This window comes from Chelonoidis abingdonii, chromosome 11 (genome assembly GCF_003597395.2).
Source record: "Chelonoidis abingdonii isolate Lonesome George chromosome 11, CheloAbing_2.0, whole genome shotgun sequence".
NCBI classification, from domain to species: domain Eukaryota; kingdom Metazoa; phylum Chordata; order Testudines; family Testudinidae; genus Chelonoidis; species Chelonoidis abingdonii.
The window spans coordinates 47,262,282-47,282,055 of NC_133779.1; the positions used below are offsets into that span (position 1 = coordinate 47,262,282).

The following is a 19,774-nucleotide window of genomic DNA, read 5'->3' on the forward strand; positions in this document are numbered from 1 at the left end:
AGTTCAGCTGTTCCCCACAAGCAAAAAATACAAACAGACCTTTCAACCCGTCCAGAGCAAAGTACACGGAACAACAACATCATGCTGACCACCTACTGCTCATCGGGCACGTTTTGTCAGCAGAGACAAAAGGGATTCCAAAGGAAGTCATGATCTTTATCCCCATTTTCCAGATGGGGAAACTGAGGAACTGAGAGGCGAAGTGACTTGCCCATGGTTATCCAGAGGGCCAGCAGCAGGGCCAAGAACAGAATCCCGGTCCTGTCCCCCAAATAGGAAGCACCCAGATTTGATGCAATATCAGAGCCAGATCAGCTATCCAGAAGCCCACTACGTAGCCTCTTAGCTCTCACTGGAGCAGCAGGAGACTTTGAAAACATGCAGGGCCAGGTCTTCAGTTGGGCAGCCAATGTTCCTCAGCTCTGCCCTTGCTGGGATCCCCTCAAAGGGCTAAAAGGGAATTAGGTCTCTGTGACCCAAGAAGATCACCAGCCAGAGCCAGTCAGTTACGTGCCATGTACGTTGACACTTGGCCTGCTGGAAGACAGGCTGAGGCTGACTCATTTCACAGAAGCCACTGGACACATATTAAAGGGTTCTGTTGCTTTTTTGGCCCGAGCGTTTAGACAATATTCAGGGCCTCGCTGGGTCATTCAGAAACCGATGATACGAGGCAGGTATATTCTTTGCTGCAATCCTGTTTATTTATAAAGAGTGAGCACAAGGTCTCGTGCCCCTGAACACAGCAGGAACAAACAGTCCCCATTTCCCTTGTTCAGTGATCCCCGCGCCTGCCTCTCCAGTGCGTTCTGTGCCCAAAGAGCTCTGCCTCTGCTCTTTCTCAGTGCCACTCGCGACATTGCTTCTCGTGCTGTCTGCTGTTCACACACCCAGCTTGCCTAACACTCACCTTGCCCCAACCTTTGCAGTCAAGGAACCCCTCAGCCCACACAATTTAGCATCTCGATCAGACCTTGCCACACATTGCCTTGCGCAGTGGCTTCTATTGTTTCCAGCTCTCACTGTGTAAAAGGGGGCTTACTTACTCCTTTCCCTTTAGTCTGGAAGAAGGCTGCTTAGCTTTAACCAGGTCTGTGATTGTCTTAGATCGAAGGCCTGCTTGATGGTCATTAACATATCCTGGCATAACAGTAACAACAGCAACCTACAAGAGAAAAGGCTCCATAACCTACACAGACATCAGTTTCCAGAAGGCTTCAAATAGGATTTAAAACCAGTCAACACCCAGGGCTGGGTTGTTTTCAGCTGTGTAAAACCCACATCACTGTCAAGCCAGGGAATTGCGAATTAACTCAACAGCACTAGCAACCAAAGCTATCTGCTCCAAACAGACCCAACCAAGCAAGGCAAACGGTCCGGAGGTTTCTGTCGCATCTGCCACTGATCCCAGTGACAGGGACCGATCTGCTCCCCGTGACAAGAATCCCCTCCTGGTAGCTGATCCAAAAATACATCAGCACTCCCTGCTGCTGCCCACAGGGGCTGTTTACTGAAATCAGCCTCCTCTCCACTAAGCAGCTGCCACAAAATGAATATTATTTGCATCAATCAATAAAGAGGAAAAGAAGCCAGCCAGGTTCCAAGTATAGAATCTCACTTTCAAAAGATCTTGGTGCCCAAATGAGGAGGGATGGCAGACAACAACGATCGGAGCTGTGGAGAAAGAGATAACTCAGCCTTTTGATCCAGACATTCCTCTGTCTCCCTGTCCAACTAGCAAAAAGCAGGGAAAGCAGCCCATGGATGGGCACAAACAGCTTTGCAAAATTCTGATCCGTTCAGGCAAGTGAAAACATCCTTTGCTTTTTCTCTGGAGTGGGCAAATAATTTCTGTGTATGGACTGGTAAATGCTCCTGGCTCAGTGGGGTTAGGGAGGGAATATGGACCTCTTGGGGTCCTTCCAGCCCTATATTTCTCTGATTCGATTTCTATGACTATATTGCAGCCACTGTTCTGAAACTTGCCAGATTAAAAGGATCACAACAAGATGGTAGATCACCTCCCGCACCCCATCACTGACTTCAGAACATCCCCTGAGATCTTCCCCCTGCAGCAAAACCAGGCAAGGTCAGATCCCCGCTTGGGTAAGTTAGCATCACTCCGCTGACTTTGCTGCACCTCGGCTGAATTACACTGGCTGGGGGTCTGCTGATTACAAAGCCAACCACCTGTTTGCTTTGGGTGGATGAGAACAAACTCTGAGTCGCGTCTATCCTTACTCACCAAGTTCTCAGCTCACGCTCCTCTTGTTTTTCTTTGGAACTAGCCTCCTGGTGGCTTGTGACTGCGTCCTTTCCAGAAATCCCACCGCACACAGAACAAATACAGGAGAGTCGCTCCAGAATTTTCCTGGACAACAAGATGTCTTATCTCCCCAGTGTGTAGGCAGCTCAGATGAACCAGCTCTGGTTAGTTTTCTGTTGAGAGGCGATAGATATGAAGGAGCTCGGATCTATGACACCTCTCCTGGTGGGGAATTCTGGCCAGTTTCCTCTGATATTGACCAATCCCATCTGTTTGGTTCCTCCTCCTCCTCTTTATTTAACTACCACCCCCAGACTCAGCAAAGCAGGCTCCAAATCAAGTGACTCAGAGTTCCTAGATTTTCATGGGATTTAAAAATAATAAATAATAATAATAAGCAGCAGCAAATTTGGAAATGAGCAAGATCCTGAGAAAACCTGTTAAAAAAATATGATCCTTCCATCAAGTTCCCTTGAGACAGCCCGAGATAGGTCTTCCCAATGGAAAATCATGGCCTATAGCAAGCAGAAGCTAGGACAGGTTTCTTAACATCACTCAAAGCAGCACTGCGCAGTGCCTTGATATCTCCCAGCGCTGGAACAGCAAATCCAAGGGAATTAGAGTCCGGCTGTTCCCAGAACCACAGGATCTCCTGCCTTCTGCTTAACAGTTGCTGAGCTCAGAAAGCAGGGCGAATCAGCTGTAAAAAAAGGCATCTCTTCCCCTTTCTCCGCCTTTGCTCTGTGGCTCAGAAGCTGGGGGATTGCAAACAGGAAACCTGTTTGACAGATAAAAATATTCTAACCAAAATGCCCCCAGGGGAAACAGGGTAGGCTAGGAGGCTGCTGAGGTGTGAAGAGAAAGAGGAGGGACAGATCTCTTAAGATAGTATAAAACTGCATGTCACATGTGGGGACTGAACCCCCAGCTGGTTAAAGGACATTGGAACTGCAGGGATTCCCCCAACTCAGCCATGCCACAATGGCTTGAGGGTGCATTTGTAGCCCCATCCATAAAGTGCTAGGTGCTGTCCAGGCATTGACGAGGGGACAGAGCTTGCAGTCTTGTCCACCTGGGATAATTGCACCGTGTAACCTACAGAGAGAATTTAAACTGAAATAGTAATACTGGTATAAGCCATTCTGAGCTAAGAGTATCTGGCAGATGGAGGTAGTGTGGCCTAGTGGATAGCATACTGGACCGGGACTCAGGTGAACAGCTCTAGTCCTGGCTCTGCTGCTGGGTGGCCTGTAGCAAGTCACTTTGTCCCTCTGTGCCTCGGTTTCCCCATCTGTACAATGGCAATAACGACACTGAGATCCTTTGTAAAGCATGTCAATAGCTATGGATTATAAGAGCCAGGGGCTATTATTTTTTCCCCAGTTTAAGTTATGTTGCTTAAGAAGAGATTTTAACTAAACAAACAAAAATACTTGGTACCTTGGTAGTTGAAACAGTGCATGCACATGAGGGGTTACGCTGTGGTAACTGGTCAAACTTTCCTGTGTAGACACGGTGTTATATCAAAGTTATTAACACAGGGCTTCCGCCAACTTCACTAGACAGAGTTAATGAAGCATTTCTGTGCAGAGGGGCCCTGAAATGCCCAGCTGGGTAACTGCAGAAAGTCAGGGAAAGGGGCAAAAACACACACAAAGAAGAAATGAAGCTTGTGTTACCCCAGATAACCAGCCTGGCTGTCCAGATTCATAGAACTTGGAGGGCTTCACAAAGGAAGGTCAGGAGCATTCCCCCCATTTCACAGAGGGGAAAGTGAGAGAGAGGCAAAGCGCCTGGGACTGGAACCCAGACCTCTGGGAACGATTGCCATAGAAACAGCAAGGCACCCACTGAAGCACATGGCATCACCCCAAGCCAAATTTGCAACACCCAGGGGCTAATTAGGCTGCAGGGAGAAGTTTGGCCCACTAGAGGGAGCCAGTGTCTTGCAGTTGGCTGCATTGAGTTGGGTCCATTTTTCCTTATAAGTAAATTACAGGATTTTGCTCTTTTTCTGCTTCCCAGTGGCCCACGACTCACCCTCCTTTTCCTGCCAAGTATGAGCTGTTCAGACAAAGTCTCCAGCTTATGGGAGCCATTGGCGAAGTCCCCACCCCATGGGACGGTTCCTCCCTCCTGGCTGGACTGATTGAAGACTTTTCACAGACAGGCTGATAGCAAAACACCCGGTTGGGTTGGCCTGGATTCGGGGGATGAAAAATATTTGTATGAAGATCAGCTGGTGGGTGGGGCCATAACCTTTGACCCATCCCCCCCCACCGGCTTTACGAGCTCTCCTAAATTTCTCTTTCCCCCAACTCCACAGAGAGAGGGGGCTTCTGCTCACAGCCTAAGGGGGCAAATATTTCACCCCATTTTGCGGGAGGAATCAGGCACTGAGGAGGGAAGACACTCACCCAGGATTACTGGCAGAGGAGTTTAAACCAAGAACTCCTGCCTGCCAGCCCTCTGTTCTAACCACTAAGGTCTCCCCTGCCAGAACTCGGAAAGGAACCCAGGAGTCCTGGCTCCCAAGTTGCTTCCTTAACCCATCCCTGGCCATTTTTAAATCACGACGAGCTGTTTTTGCTAGAAGCTGTGCTATAGGGATTGTTCTGGGGCCGTTCTCTGGGTCAGACGAGGTGATCTGTGGGCTGGGTCCGATAAACAAGACTGGGCTCTTTAAGTTGCCAAAGCCCTGGCCGAACATTAATTGATTAATTGACAAGCCTCCCGCCGGGATCATAAAATACCCAGTCCTTTGGGAAATCTGGGACAGATTCTGGGCACACAGAATGGTGGTGGAAGCTCTGAGCCTTGAACCCACGCCCCTGCCTCCTCAGGAAGAGAATTAGCTCACTTGCTCTGCTCTCAGCAGCACAGCCCTGCCGGGGAGGAGAGCACCCCCTGCTGAGTCAGCCACCTCACTCCTTGCAGCAGAGGGTGCCCTGCTCTCCAGGTCTCCCCTGGCTGATGTAGCCCAGGTCAGGCCTCCAAATAGCAAATGCACCTGATCTCAAACAGCAGGCAGGATACTACCAAGGGGGTCTCCTGTCTGATGGTAGTTGTTTGTCTAGCATCAGCACCCAGACACCCCAACAGAGATCAGGGCCCCCTGGCACCAGGCCCTTCACAGATACAGACTGTTCCTTCCAGTGGGGCAGTGGCCATTTATAGTCTAACGAGAGACAGGAAAGCTGATTCTCCATTATACAAGGGGGAACTCAGGTCAAGTGATTTGTCTAAGGTCACCCAGAGCAGTATCTGGACTTGAACCCAGATCTTATGGCCTGGCACTCAGAAGACCCCTCTAAGCATCCTCAGGCGCCACTAGCTGGCTGGCTTTTCAGTGTCCCAGACTGGCACAGAGGGGCTTAGCCTAGATAAGAATCAGGGCCAGTCAAATAGCTTACAGGTGCTGGCTGTCCGCTAGGTGACCAGATGTCCCTATTTTATAGGGACAGTCCCAATTTTTGAATCTTTTTCTTATACAGGCTCCTATTACCCCCCATCCCTGTCCCGATTTTTCACACTTGTTCTCTGGTCACCCTACTGTTTGCAGCCACCCCTTGGAGTGGCGACCGAGCCCAGCCTTTCACAGCTGGCTCATGCAGCGTCTCGCAGATCCAGGGACGTTCTCCCATCACAGCCCTTGTGTCACAGGCCCAGGCCTGCCCAGCGCTGCAGTGACACCACCCTCTGATCTCCGGCCCTAGTACCTCGCCCCAGAACTCTGCCGCGACACTTTCCTTTTCCATGACGTCGCCGGTAGCGCTCCTTTGCTTGCCCGTGAACGAGCAGCATCTTGTGGCTTCGGTAGCTGCTTCCTGCCTTTTGCATGCAGAGAGAGCGCAAGGAGGACTTCTAAGTTCCCCTGCCTCCAGCAGACATCGCTGCCAGGGCCTCGGCGCTTGGGCCGCCGCAGGGCATGGACTCCCAGGTCAAGGAGGAACCTAGGACAGGTAGGAGCCGCTGGGGAGCGGGGGGAGACAGGAGCAACCTCGACCACGCTTCACAGGAACGGATTTGTTCCCTTAAGGGGAGTCCAGTGAAGAGGGATGTGGGCGAGAGCCATGGAGACCAGAGTCCTGCAGGCAGGAGTGGGGCAGCGGTGCCAGGGGAATCTACGCCCCATGCCACAGCACGACAACTGCCTGCTAGGCATTGAGCTGATCCAATGCATGAGTCCTGCAGCTGTTCAGACACAGCTGTGACCAGGACATGTCCCCTCAGGCAATGGAGCCCCGGGTCCCCTCCCACGAGCCAAGCTCGGAGCGGAGCTCAGCCCCCATCCCCAGGCAATCCTGGGGTTCTCTGGGGAGGTTACCCAGCAGTGGGGGCTGGGTTGGGGGAATGCAGACGCCTGCCTGGCAGGGGTCGCTCTGAGACCCACACAGATCGCTCCATGCCAGCCTCCAGGAGACATCCACGCCCTGAGCTGCCGACCTGGGCCGGACAGTTTGATGGGCCAGTTATGCCCTGCTCCGGAGCCATCCCTGCAATGCTTTCTCCAAGGGGAGGGGTGAGCACATCATGTCTCTGTCCTAGCGCCAATGCTGTCAAAGATGGAGGCCCGATCCTCCTGCGCCTCGGGCTGGCCGTTTGCCCCAGTGCATAGCAGATGTCAAACGCTGCCCGAGTGGAATGGGCAGCAGCCTGCATTCCCGCCGTGCTCGTGCTGACCAGGGGGCTGGGGACCTGAATCAGTGCCTTTCCTTTCTTAAAGAAAAAAAGGGGGAAAAATGAGAGACAAGAGGGGGAGGGGATCTCTTTTATGGGAACAAATTCGGTTGGTCAAAGAGAGACACTTTCAAGCCACGAAGAAGAGCTCCAAGTAGCTCGAAAGCTTGTCTCTTTCGCCAACAGGAGTTAGGGTGACCACATGTCCAGATTTTATAGGAACAGTCCCGATTTTGGGGTCTTTTTCTTATATAGGGTCCTATTACCCCCCACCCCTTGTCCTGATTTTCCACATCTGCTGTCTGGTCACTCTAACAGGAGTCAAAACTCTAATAGGAGATATCACCTCCCCGACCTCGTCTCTCTGATATCCTGGGACAAACTCAGCTGCAGCAACAAGAAAAGAGGGTTAGATCTCTTTCGAGAGAGGTGTCTCTCTCTTTTGCCCCAGCGTAGGCCCTGATCCTGGAGTCAGATCCCTGGGAATGCAACCCTGGCCCTGGGCAGAGCTCCAAGGAGATCAACTTGTGGGCACAAACACGCATTGATCACGTTGCAGGACTGGGGCCTTGCAACGCTGGTCTCCATTCGAGCAGCAAGAGATGGGTATTATTAAAATGACTCTGAAACATGCCACGGCAATCGCTGGCAGACATCTCTGGGATGCTAAGAAGGTGGGATGGATCAACTGGTTTAAATAATTACTTCCTATTTTAATTAACTGTTATTAAACACTATTGAGAGATCTCCTGTAATTAGATCAGGATTAGAACACAACAGAACAATTGTATTTCCTGTGATTGTTACAGTAGCCTTGGCAGTCTCAGTCGAGGATTAGGGCCACAGGTGCTAGATATACACACTGGGAGAGAGTCCCTGCCCTGAAAGAGGTTGCGATTACATTAAAAAACCATTAAAAGAACATTACGCTCGCAAAAAATCAAACCCTCCAAAGTTTAGAAGTGCCCAGTTAAGGCTTCCCATGAAAACTTGCTGCCAAGGGGCTGAATTCTGGTGCAGTCTTTGATTACACAATCACATACGGAATAGGAATCATTTTTTCTGCATGGGTACAAGGATGGATTTTTCCCACCCTCTTTCTCCGAAACAGCTGAACGCTTTTAGCGGAAATTTTCCCCAAAAATTCAGATACCCAGTGTGGGAAACTTCCCCCAAATGGTGGAAGTTTGGCAAAGTTTCAGAGCAACCCCAAACTGCCTGTTAAAAGGGAAAGCATCCCAGCGGCCGCTCTAGGCATTGCTCCCAGTGCTGTCCAGAATAAGGGCACAGCGGAGAGAGTGGCTGAGCTGACCCAGCTGCAGTCCCAGCACAGCAGCTGTTTTATCACAACCTCAGAGAAGATTCAGCAAAGCAGCTGCATTTATTTTGCATCTTTTTGCTTGGGCGAAGAAGATGCACAATGATCTTTCTGCCTCTCCTCATGCCTCTGGAGCAAAGTGGCTGTGTTTGGAAACTGGCTGCACACCGAGGGATTCATTCCCTTCCCTTCCACTCCCATGGCATCATGAACACCTGGGGAAAACAGGCGCCAAGGGTTATCTGCAGGGTGCACTTCTGCCAACTAGGAGGGTTCAAAAGCCATGATTCGGAGCCCAGAAAATCATGAAATTTTGTTTAAAACAATAAGACATTCTGGGAGCTTCTTATTTGCCTTCTAGTTTTCTGTGCCTTTAGGATTAGACCAGGGCTCATATTTTGGAAAAAAAAATGAACACACACCCCACGCTAGAAATGTATTTTAACAAAGAGAGAGCGAGCTAGGGGCCTCACCTCATCACAGGACTACAAGAGCTGGGGCTTGATGAAAAACACCCAGAATCGTGACACTAGCGATAAAGGCCCAAGCGCTGGTGGGTGTGTGAAGAACCCAGCACCGCAAGGCTTTAAGGAAGGGTGTGAGACGTACCATCTCAGAGTGCCCCCTCACAGCAGAGCACGGCATTGCAGCCACCCTGCCTCAGTTTCCCCAGCCTGCTCCAGCTGCAGATTAGACTCGGCAGGTAACGAGTAACAGCGTCCTTTAGACTTAGGCTAACCAGAGCCCAAAACAAACTACTTTTCTGCCAGGCTGTTCCCATCTGCAAGGGCTCAGGCTAGCCCCAGTCCTCAGCCAGCCTCCAACCCCACTCCACCCCCACAGGAGCAGAATAAAGCAACCCCAATCAGCACCAGCTCCTGGGCTCTCCACCTCTAGGGTCAGCACCCAGCCCAGGTGTAGCAAGGCCGGGTTAATGGAACAGGGCAGTCAGGCCTCAGGCCACCCTGTTCCCGGGGCATTTTCCAGCTCAGAGGGCACTTCCTCAAGCCAGCCCATTTGGCACCATTTCCCAGCATCAGGGTGAAATCCTGGCTCCAGGGAGTCAGTGCCAAAGTTCCCATTGGCCTGGTCGGGCTAGGATTGACAGACAGCCCTTGTCACTTAGGAGGCAGGGTGACCTAGTGGATAGAACACTAGCCTGGTACTCAGGAGACCTGGGTTCTAATTCTGGCTTGCTGGGGGTGACCTTGGGCATGGCACATCTGTGCCTCAGTTTCCCCATCAATGAATACTCTCTTGGCTGGGAGGGCCCATGGGAAGCAGGGCAGTGGATGCCATGCAGAGCTATGTTGCAGGTCAGCTCCACCTCTTCTTCCCCGCCCAGTGCGGTCCCCCCAGGTGGCTTGCATAAAGGGGACAAAGGCCAGGCAGGAAAGAGACCTGGGATGGGAATGAGAGGAGCGGAGGAGAAGACTCTTGCACCCGCAGGGGGAGGGGAAGGCTTCTGAACCCACAGCGGGGCCCTGCTGGAGGATTGACCCATTTGTTTCCATCCCCAGAGGCTGATGTCTGGGACAATCAGGGACCCCTCCTCTTTAGCACATTTAAACCCAACGGCCTCAGCAAAGACGACAATGCGGACGAGCCGGTCCAGCTGGACGGCGCCAGTGCTGGGCTCAGCAAGGCGCCAGCTGGGGCCCAGAAGAAGGAGCAGCCGCCTGGCTCTCAGAGGGACCAGGGCACTTATATCAGGGTAGGAATCGAGAGCTCTCGATCCGGCCCCTTGAGGCTTCGTGTCACTGTCCCGGGAGGTGTAGGACTGGCCATTCTCCAGCTGCTCGGGGCTGTGCAGGACCCCTCCCGTGGCTCTGCGGTGCGGGGGGAGCGTCTGACGAGTGCAGAAGGAGGGGAACTGGGGGAGCGTGCCTGGGTGTCTGGCTGCTAGAGCGGGTTAAATAATGGAACAAATGTGTGCGCCGGGGGGAAATCCATCAGGTACCTTATTCACCCCACTCTTCTGTCCATCCATCTGTCTAGCCACCCATCTATGACTGGGCATTCACCCTACAGCGTCCACCCACTCACCCACTCCACAGCATCCGTCCATCTGTCCATCCTTCACTAGCTGTCCACCCATCCACCTTTACAGTACCTGTCCATCAGTCTATCCATCCAACAACCCTACAGTATCTGTCCATCATCAAGCTACTCTCCAGTATCCATCTGTCCACTCTATAGTACCTGTCCATCCGTCCATCCTTCTGTCTCCCCGTCCTGTATCTATCCATCCATCCATTAGTCTATCCACCTGAGAACTCTACAGTATCTCTCCATCCGTCCGTCCATCCACCCCACAGTCCCTGCCCACCGGTCCACATGCCTAGCCACCTTCAGTAGCTATTTCCCCGGGGGTGTATAGGCACATGCCCCCAGCACGCAGGCTCTGTGGATGTGGCAGCTGGTGCACCAAGCCCTGAGCATGGGAAAGCCCAGGGGCATAAAGGGAGGCTGTGAGCCCAGCTCTGAGCCCTGCTCGCAGATCCAGGACCGTCAGCGACCCTGCCGCCAGCTTCCGGCTGATGAAAGCAGCAGGAAGTGCTGGGTTCTGTCCAGCTCCGACTATTCCCCCATTCTGCAGGGGGGCCTGTTCCCTGGCTTCCCCCCACCCTCCAAAGCCCACAAAGTGGCAGACCCCTCACGACTGCCTTAGCAGAATGCTGCAAAGATGCCCCCCTTCCCCCAGCTGAGCTGCAGGTGCTTTGCCACCCAGAGCTGGCTCCTGGAGTGGGGTTATTTTTAATCAGCCTGGGATGCCTGCCTGGCCCAGTCACCCGCTCATGGCATCTCGCCCGGGTTTCTTATCAGATCGGCCAGGGCCTTTGGTTCTAGAAAGACAGAAACCCACCGAGGATCCTCTTGGGGTCTCTGGAAGCAGAAGCCTCTACTTGAGAAGCAGAGATCAGCTCCCCAGCGGCGTCAGCACACAGGGAACCCCAAGGGGCTGCCGGAAAGAAGGGGCTTGACAAAGGGGGCAAGGCCTCTCCTGCCTTCACCAGGCCCAGGCTAAGGACTCGGCGCTCCGCCTGCCACATCCACCATGCTGCAGAGCGGTGCGGGGGGCTCTCCCCTCAGTCACTGCTTGCCCCAGCTTGGCACTAAGGGGGGGTGTGTGGAAGGACATGGCCCCCATCTCTGCCACCCTCCCCCTCATCTAGGCCTCTGTTGCTCTCACTCCCTTAGGCCCCTCTCAGCTCGTGGCCAGCGGCCAGCGCCAAGCTGAGCTGGTCCCTGCTCGGGGACCCCGCGCAGGGAGCAGAGATGCGGGCGAGGCAGGGGCCTGGCCTGGATCCTCCCGAGGCCGCGTCGGTGCTGCAGGCCTGGACCCAGGCGTGGTTCGAGCAAACACAGGCGAGCCGGATCCGCCAGAAGGGGCAGCTGCCGCCCTGGTTTCACGGCTTCATCAGCAGGAGGTGAGGGGCTGGGGCAGGTACCCCGGAGGGGTAGGTACGCGGCTGCCTGCCCTCGGCCTCACAGCAGTGTCCCCAGGACCCGAGGGCTTTTCCCACAGGCAGCGCCACGTCCTGCTGCCACAAATAGGGTTAAGGGAGGAGTTTCACTCTCCTGCCTAAATTAAGGGAGTGACAGTGGGGAAAGCCAGGGAGCCAGGACTCCTGGGTTCTTTCCCCAGCTCCTCCTACTAACAAGCAGGATCTGCCCCACTCGCTGCATGCTAGGACACAGGAGGCTCTGAGCCTGCAGGAGTCTCCATCCCTAGACTGCCCCTTTCCAAGCTCAGGGGGCGGGGGGCTGAGATATTGTTCCCGAACTACCAGCAGCATCTACCCCAGCCCTACCAGGACGCCTCTCTCACGCAGGAGCTGCTGCTTCCTGCTCGGGTTATTTCTGACCCCGTTTGTCCTTCCCGCACAGGGACACGGAGCAGCTGCTGCAGGAGAAGCCGCTGGGCTCTTTCCTGATTCGCTTCAGTGAAAGCACAGTCGGATTTGTCTTGTCATACAGGTGAGGTCACCTGGCCGCCCCTTGCTCCTAAGCCAGCCCCGCAGGTGAGATCTCCAAGCTACCACAGCCCCCCTCGCTGCTCTCTGTGCTCCACCAGGTCCCCATCAATGCTGATTGCTGAGCGTCGCACTGTGTAGGGGGGACGGTCGGTCTCTCAGAGCTAGGGATCACTGTTATTACGTGGCCCAGCTGCCTGGGGGTGGAGAGTGCCTCTGCCACCCCCCACCCCCGGCCTCCCCAATTCTTTGAAGACGTGGATGCCGCTGAGCCAGACGCACTGAGTGGAAGTGGCATAATTCCCATTTACTCCAGTGCGTCTGGAATTTCACCACCCCCGTGTTGATTTCTCTCTGGGCTCCAGGGGCAGGGATCGCTGCCGGCACTTCATCCTTGACCAGCTGGAAGACGAATGCTACGTGATCCTAGGAGAGGACAGCGCCCATGCCGAGCTTCAGGGCCTGCTTCAGCACTACACCACTGCCCCCGTCACCCCGTACTATGAGTTCCTGACAGCACCATGCCCCAGGGTAAGCCAGCGACTTGCCCAGAGCGCCTGGCATCCCACTGCGTGCCCAGGCATCGCTGGAATGCCACAACTGCCGTCATAAGACAGGCACGGGAATGTGCTGGCTGGCTGGTGTCACCACTGACCTCTGCTGGAGGGGAGCAGAATTGCTCCACTGTGTGTCATAGGCCCTGTATCGCTGATGGGGATTCTCCAGGCCAAGCAGCGAGGGTCTGGGCTTGTGCAACATCAGGGGCTGAGGTCAGCACCATGACAGCCGTGGAATCTGAGGCAGTCACAGATGTTAGAGTAATTAGCACCTAAATGAATCATCCCCCTGAGACGTGCAGCAGCACAGAACTATCCCCAGTGCACTGGGAGAATTTCCCCACCACGAGGCAATTGAAAGGCAAGTTGTTCCAGGTGGCACAGTGAGTTAGTAGCATAGAAGCTAGGAGTCCTGATACCCTGTGCTCTGTTCTCCCCACTATGCCCTGCACCCTAGGAAGAGAAGGCAGGTGTCCTGACACCCAGCCCTGTGCTCTGTTGCAGTTTCTTATTTTTATTGCCGTAGAACCTAGGAGTCCCAGTGCTAGGCGCTGTACAAACAGCTAAAATATGATTCTAACCGCTGCACCACACTCTCTCCCCTCTCTTGTAATGCCACATCTGTCACTCAGCAGCTTTTCCCTTTGCCGCAGAGCGACAAGAGCCGAGAAAGTGGTGAGATCCCAGCTGGAGACAAAGCAGGGTCCGGCGCCCCACCTGAGCCAGCAAATGTCCCCCCAGCAGCAGGTGGCCAAGCATACAGCCTGGTTCTCAGACAGCCGCAGGCACCAGGCCAACAGACCCATCCCTGCCCGCTGGCTGCAGGGCAAAGGAACCAGGGATGCCCTTCCAAGAAGGTAAACATGGACACAGAGAAAGTGGGGAGGAGCAGGGCTGCTTAGAGAGAAGCTGATTTCATTTCATTCCTCCCTTAGGCTGCCTGTTCCATTCCCCTGCTCCCCGCCAAGGCTGGCCCCGCTCTGAGGCCGAGCAGCCCTGTGCAAGAGGCAGGGGCCTCTGCAGATCCCTACGCCCACATCAGCAAAGCACCTGTCCCCGCTGAGCAGCCCACGCCTGCCCAGCCCACAGAGGTCAAGTACCAGCAGCTGATGCGCTTCCACACCTATGCCGAGCCCCGCGAGGGCTTCCCGCCCCGTGAACGCCACGTCTACTATGAACCCGATGAGCCCATCCCCTTCTATGCCATGGGGCGGGGCTCGCTGCCCAGCCCCGACCCCGAGAACGTCTACGCGGAGGTAGAGCTGGCGTGCCAGTCCCGGCCCCAGGCTCTACCCAGAGTCCTGCAGGACGCAGCCTCCAACCTGCCTCGGGGCTCATCCAGACCTCCCGCCGAGCCATCCCCAGGACACCGCAGGCTCCTCCGGAGCACATCGGGGCAGGGGTCCCGGAGGAAGCGGCTGCCTGCAGCTCTCACCGTCGAGGGGGACCAGAGGAGGCCGTCTAGGCCATCCTCAGAGGTGGGTACCACAAGGAAGGAAAAGTGGGGAGTGGCACTTTAAATGGCCACGAGGGATCAGGACAAGTCGCGTCTGATGGACCCTGAAACACTTTAGGTCGCTGGTTCAAATCCAGCTGGTTGTTCACGTGTGCTTGTTCTTGGGGGCCTGTGTTCAATGAGTTTGGTGGGGCTCAGTCCCGATCCTAGTGAGTGGGGGTCTCTCCCACAGAACCCACCAATGCTACTTCCCCCCTCTGCTGGTAGAGACCGTGGACTTAATGGGCCAAGACCGATTTCCCCTGAACCTTCCACTATTCTGGAGTATTATGGTAATGCCTAGAGGCTGCACCAGACATCAGGGCCCCCGTGTCCTGGGTGCTGTAGATACATAGCAAAAGCCTGTCTCTGTCTTACAATCTATGTCGAAAACACAGAGGGTAGGAGGGGAAACTAAGGCACAGAGCAAGGACATGACTAAGGTCACCGAGCAGAGCAGTGGAAGAACTAGGAACAGACTCCAGCTTCCTGAGTCGCATGCCAGTGCCCTACCACAGGCCCATGCTGCCGCTGAAGTCAGGCCTGAGGAATATTGGTGAGGAATGGTGCATGGGGGTGGGGAAGGAGGGTGATCTACTGCTGTCCCTGCTCTGTGTGTGCATCAGGAATCCGTCCCCAGCGCTGCCTGTCCCACGCCTCTCCCCAGGGCCTGAATAGGAATGGCGCGGAGCAATTCTGCGCCCCTTTCACTTACCCCCTCTCTCCTCCTTCCTCTCAGACCCCGCTGGAGTTTGACGACCTAGTTTACGGCAGGAAGGCAGCCAGCCTGACCAGACCGGTGGCCACCAGGGGACAGGAAGGTCTAGAAAACATTTATGAGCTGATTTCTGGAGACCATCCTAGCCTGCATGCCTCGGGGAGCAGTAACTCCTAGGTAGGTATTAGGGAAAATCCAGAAGAAATTAGGTAGGCAGAAGGGGAAAGTCAATCCTTATGCATCATGCCAGCCCACAGCTAGCGTCCACACCCACTGGGGCAAATGACATCGTAAGTGGCAGGGGGACCCAGGCCGATGGGCCAGATCCAGTCTCCATTGCAATGGGCCTGGATTTCAGCGGGGGTAGGATCAGGCCGTCGGTGGCTGAAATTTCCCCCTGTGCGGAGAGAGAGAGAGCACGAGGCCTGTACGCCACTGCAGCACTGAACTTACCCGTGGGCGAGTGTCACTTTCGGGTTCTCACGCTCCAGCCTGTGGCCCTGCTCTGACTCTTAAACCCTTGAGGGATTGAAGAGGGGTGGCAGGGAGTGGATTTAATGAATCTCAAAGGAGAATGGGGAAAGGCATTTCATGCAGTAGCCTTTTGGGGAGGAAAATCTGCTTTTTAATTTAGAAAAGAACCCAACCACTAATAGGCTAAACTGACGGGAGCATCTCTCCAAAGGCATGAAAGGGAGGCAGCGCATAGGACAGAGTCAATTAACATCGGCTCTAGGCCCAACTCTGCCATTAGCCTGCTGTCGTACAAGTCACTTTGCCACTCTGTGCCTCAGTTTCCCCATCAGTCAAATGGAGTTAACGATACTGACCCATGTTGAGATGGATGGATGATAAGAGCCGAAGGGCGATATATTATCAGTTGCCCCCTTTCTGGGCTTGGGGCTGGGATGGATTTTCAGCCATCTTTGCACTCCCCATAAGCAGGTGCTGGGCCCTCTATGGTTCTCCGGCCATGCCCCCAATTCACCTCCTACCCTAGCAGATGGGAGCAGGGCCTGTCACCAGCTCCACACTACCCAGAGAGCTCGGGGCTCCTCAGCCAGCCATTTCCATCCGCTTTGCGGCCCCTTTACATTCCAGGCCAACATCCGTGGGTCTGAGTTACTGAGAACCAGGCCCATGGAGCTGCAGCTTTATACTCATTGCAGAATCTAAATTCAACAACTCTTAAAAGACACTTGCCCGGCCTGTTTGCTAGTTAGTTCATCTGTAAACCAGTGGCACAGAATTAACAGTGGTGCAGTGAAAAGAGCCAGCCACGGCCACCCTCAACAGAGGGAAGAAAGAAAAAGGACAGGGAACTACGAGATGAAGGGGACACTTGAGGGGTCTTAACCTCTTAGGAAGTTGCTAGATTTTCTCACAGGCATTTAAGTTTTCTGTCATCTAAATAGCAAGAAGTCATATGCTCCATAGCTTGTGTCACTACACCCCCCACAAGATGCCTGCATCCCCTCATATCCCTCCTGTGAGCCCTGATGCCCAGCCCTTGCAGTGCCCTCCCACCCTCCCTGGGCTGGAAAGAGGAAAATGGCAAACACCTAACCCTTTGGGATGTTTGACACAAGCATTTTCACTCTTTTCAGAGCCCTCCCAGATTCAAGGCAAGCCAGCAGGACACCCCCTGCCAAGGGTTCCAGGGCTTGAGAGCTGCCAGAGAAGACTTCTTCCCCATCAGCTGCTCTCTAGGACGCAGAGTTGCTGCAGACATAAGCCCTCAAGACACTGCTGCTCCGACTGCCTCTCTCACATTTGTGCAGAGAGCAGCCTGCTCTGTGAATTCAAGGCTCACACACATTCGCGCTCTCTCCCACTTCCAAGGGTGGGAGATTCAGGAAGCAGGGAAGATCCTTCCATGGAAAGGACAATGAGATCCAATGCCAATAAAAAGCCCAGCGAGGTCTTCGACTCACAAAGCCTCTTCCTCACAGCTACGACACCAGCTTTGTCGGTTTTCCCATCCCTCCTGCTCTCAGTCAGAGGTTGCTTGGTACTCAAGACTCATGTCTTTTTTGGACCCATGATGTCATCTCCTTCCCTTCTCCCCTTGGAGGGGGGTCGTTGCTTCTGGGTGTCATTGGGCAGTCGTAGAAGCTGCTTCATGGGGTGGAACTACCGAGTCCAAATGGGGTGACGAACACGCTCTGGCATTGACGGAGATGCTCATTGACTTGACGCCGCAGAGCTGTTCAGATAAGAAGGATCTTTATTTTTAAATAAGGGGAATAAACAGAAGCAAATGGGATGAAATCGACTTACATGCAGGGTGGGCAGCATTTAAATCCTGCTTAAATGAGGGGCGGGCCTCAGGGTTTAAGTTCCGTTAAGTCCTATGGACCCTCTGCCGCGTGATCTGTAACCAGATGGGCTGTATTTCGCTCTTCCTTCCCTTGATCGCCAGGTGCTGTCTGTAAATAAAAGCAATGGCCCTTCACTGAGCCGTGAACTGCCCTTAAGGTGTCTTAGCATCCTCAGAGAGAACGAAGAGAAGGAAAAGTATCTGATCTGGATGCTGCTCAGCCCAAGCACAGCTGTAATTCCTCCCCTCCCTACCCCGCCCCCGCCAGGTCGACAGGCAGGTTCAAAGGCAGCATTGTCAGAGAGGAAGGATGGTCTTTAGGCTCTGGCCCAGTAGCAGACAGGAACCCACGTGTCACAGGGTAGGAGCAGCATGGGGAGGCGAGCAGAGGGTGGATGTACTGGGGGATGTGGGAACAGAGTGGCAGGACTACGAAATGGATGGATTGTGGAAGCTGGCAGGCAGGAAATGCTGCATGCTACAAGGACAGTTTGCGAGAAGTCTCAGCGGCTGAGGGTTCCACTAGGTAACATCCGGAGGAAAGGCCTAGGGAACGCTGCAGTTAGGAAAAAATAAATATTTCAAAGCCAGAAAATTCAGAGTGAAGGTGAAACTTCCATGGGAAAGGTCCCTAAGACCCCCAACACCCTTACCTCTGCCTCCTCCCTGACTCAGCTCCCTCCCACAGGGGGAATCTGACTCAATATGCACCTGGTAACATGGCTACTAAGCAGCAGGTGGCCAGAGAGCTTCTGCTGTCTGCCAGATTCTTCCCCCTTCTCCACCCCAAGACCTACCACTTCTTTGTGGGGAAGGCAACCACAAACAGATCAGCATAAAAGCAACAGCTGGGCTCACATGAGCCAGCATCTGGGCCAAGAGACCCCTCCATGATTCAGCTCCACCAAGAGAAGCCATTTGAATGTTCCATGGCCCTGAAGTCTCCCTGTTCAATTCCAGGGGAGGGGAATCATTCTGGTTTCCACCGTTTGCCCAGCAGGTCACCTCCTATTCTCTGATGTAGAAATACTGCCAATACTCAGGCAAGGTCACCCATGTATATGTTTAGAGTAGTCCCAAGTGTTCAGGGTCCTGGCCTTGATTCGGCTTGGTCTACACTACAGACTTACGTCGGTACAACCGCATCGCCCAGGCATGTGGGAAATCTACACCCGAATGCCACAGTTACGCTGATGGAACTCCGGCTGTACCCAGCATTACGTTGACAGGAGGGCTTCTCCCATCAACAAAGCCACACCTCTTGGGGAGGGGAGAGTACCTACACCGACAGGAGACGCTCTCCCCTCTCAGTGTAGGTACATCTTCACTTAAGCACTACAACACTGCACGTGGTAGACAAGCCTTAATGCTTTTTCACAGCTCTGGCAGAAGGGGCCTTCAAGTGGGTGTAAGTTACAGCTGTATCCATTGTAACGCTCCACGCCAGTAGGGTGCAACAGGGCTTTGGTGTACAGGAGTCAGGCCCTGTGGGTTCAGTGTATTAAAACCGGTAAGATCTAATCACTTCGGTGCCAATCCAGTTCCTGAGAGTGGCAAGAGTGTGTGAACAATCTCATCCCCTGAAGAGGCAACCAGAGGGGTGGTTTGGTTCATTTAAAAGTTTTATTCCTTTATCAAATCTCTTGTCAGAGGATTTCACTGTACAGATATGAATAAATTACTCAACAGTAACTTTTTTCTGGTCATTGGAACACTCAAAATGGGCTTTGCAAAGTACTAAAACCACCAGGGAATTAACCTATAAACCTGATTTTAAAATCCCGTCAGACTTCGTTCACCAGGTACTTTTTCTTTGAGAACAGTAGATGAGAGCAAGTTGCCCTTTGGCGTTTTTCTCAATGGAATTGCCACAATCAACTGCTTTAGTTGTGGTACAACAAACAAAACCTTTGATGTCAGGAATGTAACTTAAAGAACTGGACCGACTCACTCCTTGCTTCAGCATCGTAAGAGTTCGGCAGCAAACAGTGAACTAGGAAGTGAGGCCAGCAAGAATGGTTAGATACACACATCTTCAGAGAGTTGGCCTGGGGATTATTTGCAGACATGCCCGTCTCTGCCTCTGGGAAGTTCAGCAGCTTAAGTGAAATGAAGAAACTCGTTTTTCAAGTGTTCTGTGAAACACGTTTAAGTCTAGATATTGCCTCCCTTTTCCAGCCAGGTGGGTGGAGTTAACATTTAAACCAGAGTTGATGCCTCAGCAGGAAGTAGGAGTTATAGAGATAGGCTGATAAGTTAAAAAAAAAAAAAAAAAAAAGTGTGCTGTAGGCAGCTTTTGCCCAGGTTTGGGTTATTACAGGCAATACTGCTGTGGCTTCAGTTCACTGCAAGCTGCAGGGCACCATCTCACCCCAGAAATACTTGGATTCAAATAGTATTTGAATCAGATTTTTACAGCGCTCTGGGCCTTCGCTTGGAGACA

The 19,774-nt window shown here is 53.3% G+C and overlaps 2 protein-coding genes across 3 annotated transcripts in view; one reads left to right on the top strand and one right to left on the bottom strand.

Moving 5' to 3' along the window:
* The window catches only part of LOC116831803 (death-associated protein kinase 2-like), a 29,725-nt gene extending 26,738 nt beyond the window's left edge, over window positions 1-2,987 (bottom strand). The window contains exon 1 of one of the 2 annotated variants that reach the window (XM_032792084.2): window positions 2,246-2,987. The gene's annotated coding sequence lies outside the window, so the exon portion shown is untranslated. The remainder of the gene's footprint in view (window positions 1-2,245) is intronic. The other variant, XM_032792090.2, reaches the window with a different exon arrangement.
* SH2D2A (SH2 domain containing 2A) lies at window positions 1,792-19,697 on the top strand. The gene is made up of 10 exons (XM_032792079.2): window positions 1,792-2,106; window positions 5,829-6,228; window positions 9,785-9,978; window positions 11,466-11,695; window positions 12,156-12,245; window positions 12,607-12,772; window positions 13,452-13,655; window positions 13,734-14,276; window positions 15,033-15,188; window positions 16,619-19,697. Exons 2-9 carry the CDS (start codon window positions 6,195-6,197, stop codon window positions 15,186-15,188), a joined length of 1,617 nt encoding a protein of 538 aa, XP_032647970.1. The 5' UTR covers window positions 1,792-2,106; window positions 5,829-6,194; the 3' UTR covers window positions 16,619-19,697.
* The last annotated feature ends 77 nt before the right edge of the window (window positions 19,698-19,774 follow it).

Bases quoted from the DNA above. Each gene is read 5' to 3' on its own strand.
- SH2D2A (XM_032792079.2), top strand. From the start codon at position 6,195: ATGGACTCCCAGGTCAAGGAGGAACCTAGGACAG. The intron at 11,696-12,155 runs GTGAGGGGCTGG...CTTCCCGCACAG, and splicing joins CACGGCTTCATCAGCAGGAG to GGACACGGAGCAGCTGCTGC. The intron at 13,656-13,733 runs GTAAACATGGAC...TTCCTCCCTTAG, and splicing joins AGGGATGCCCTTCCAAGAAG to GCTGCCTGTTCCATTCCCCT.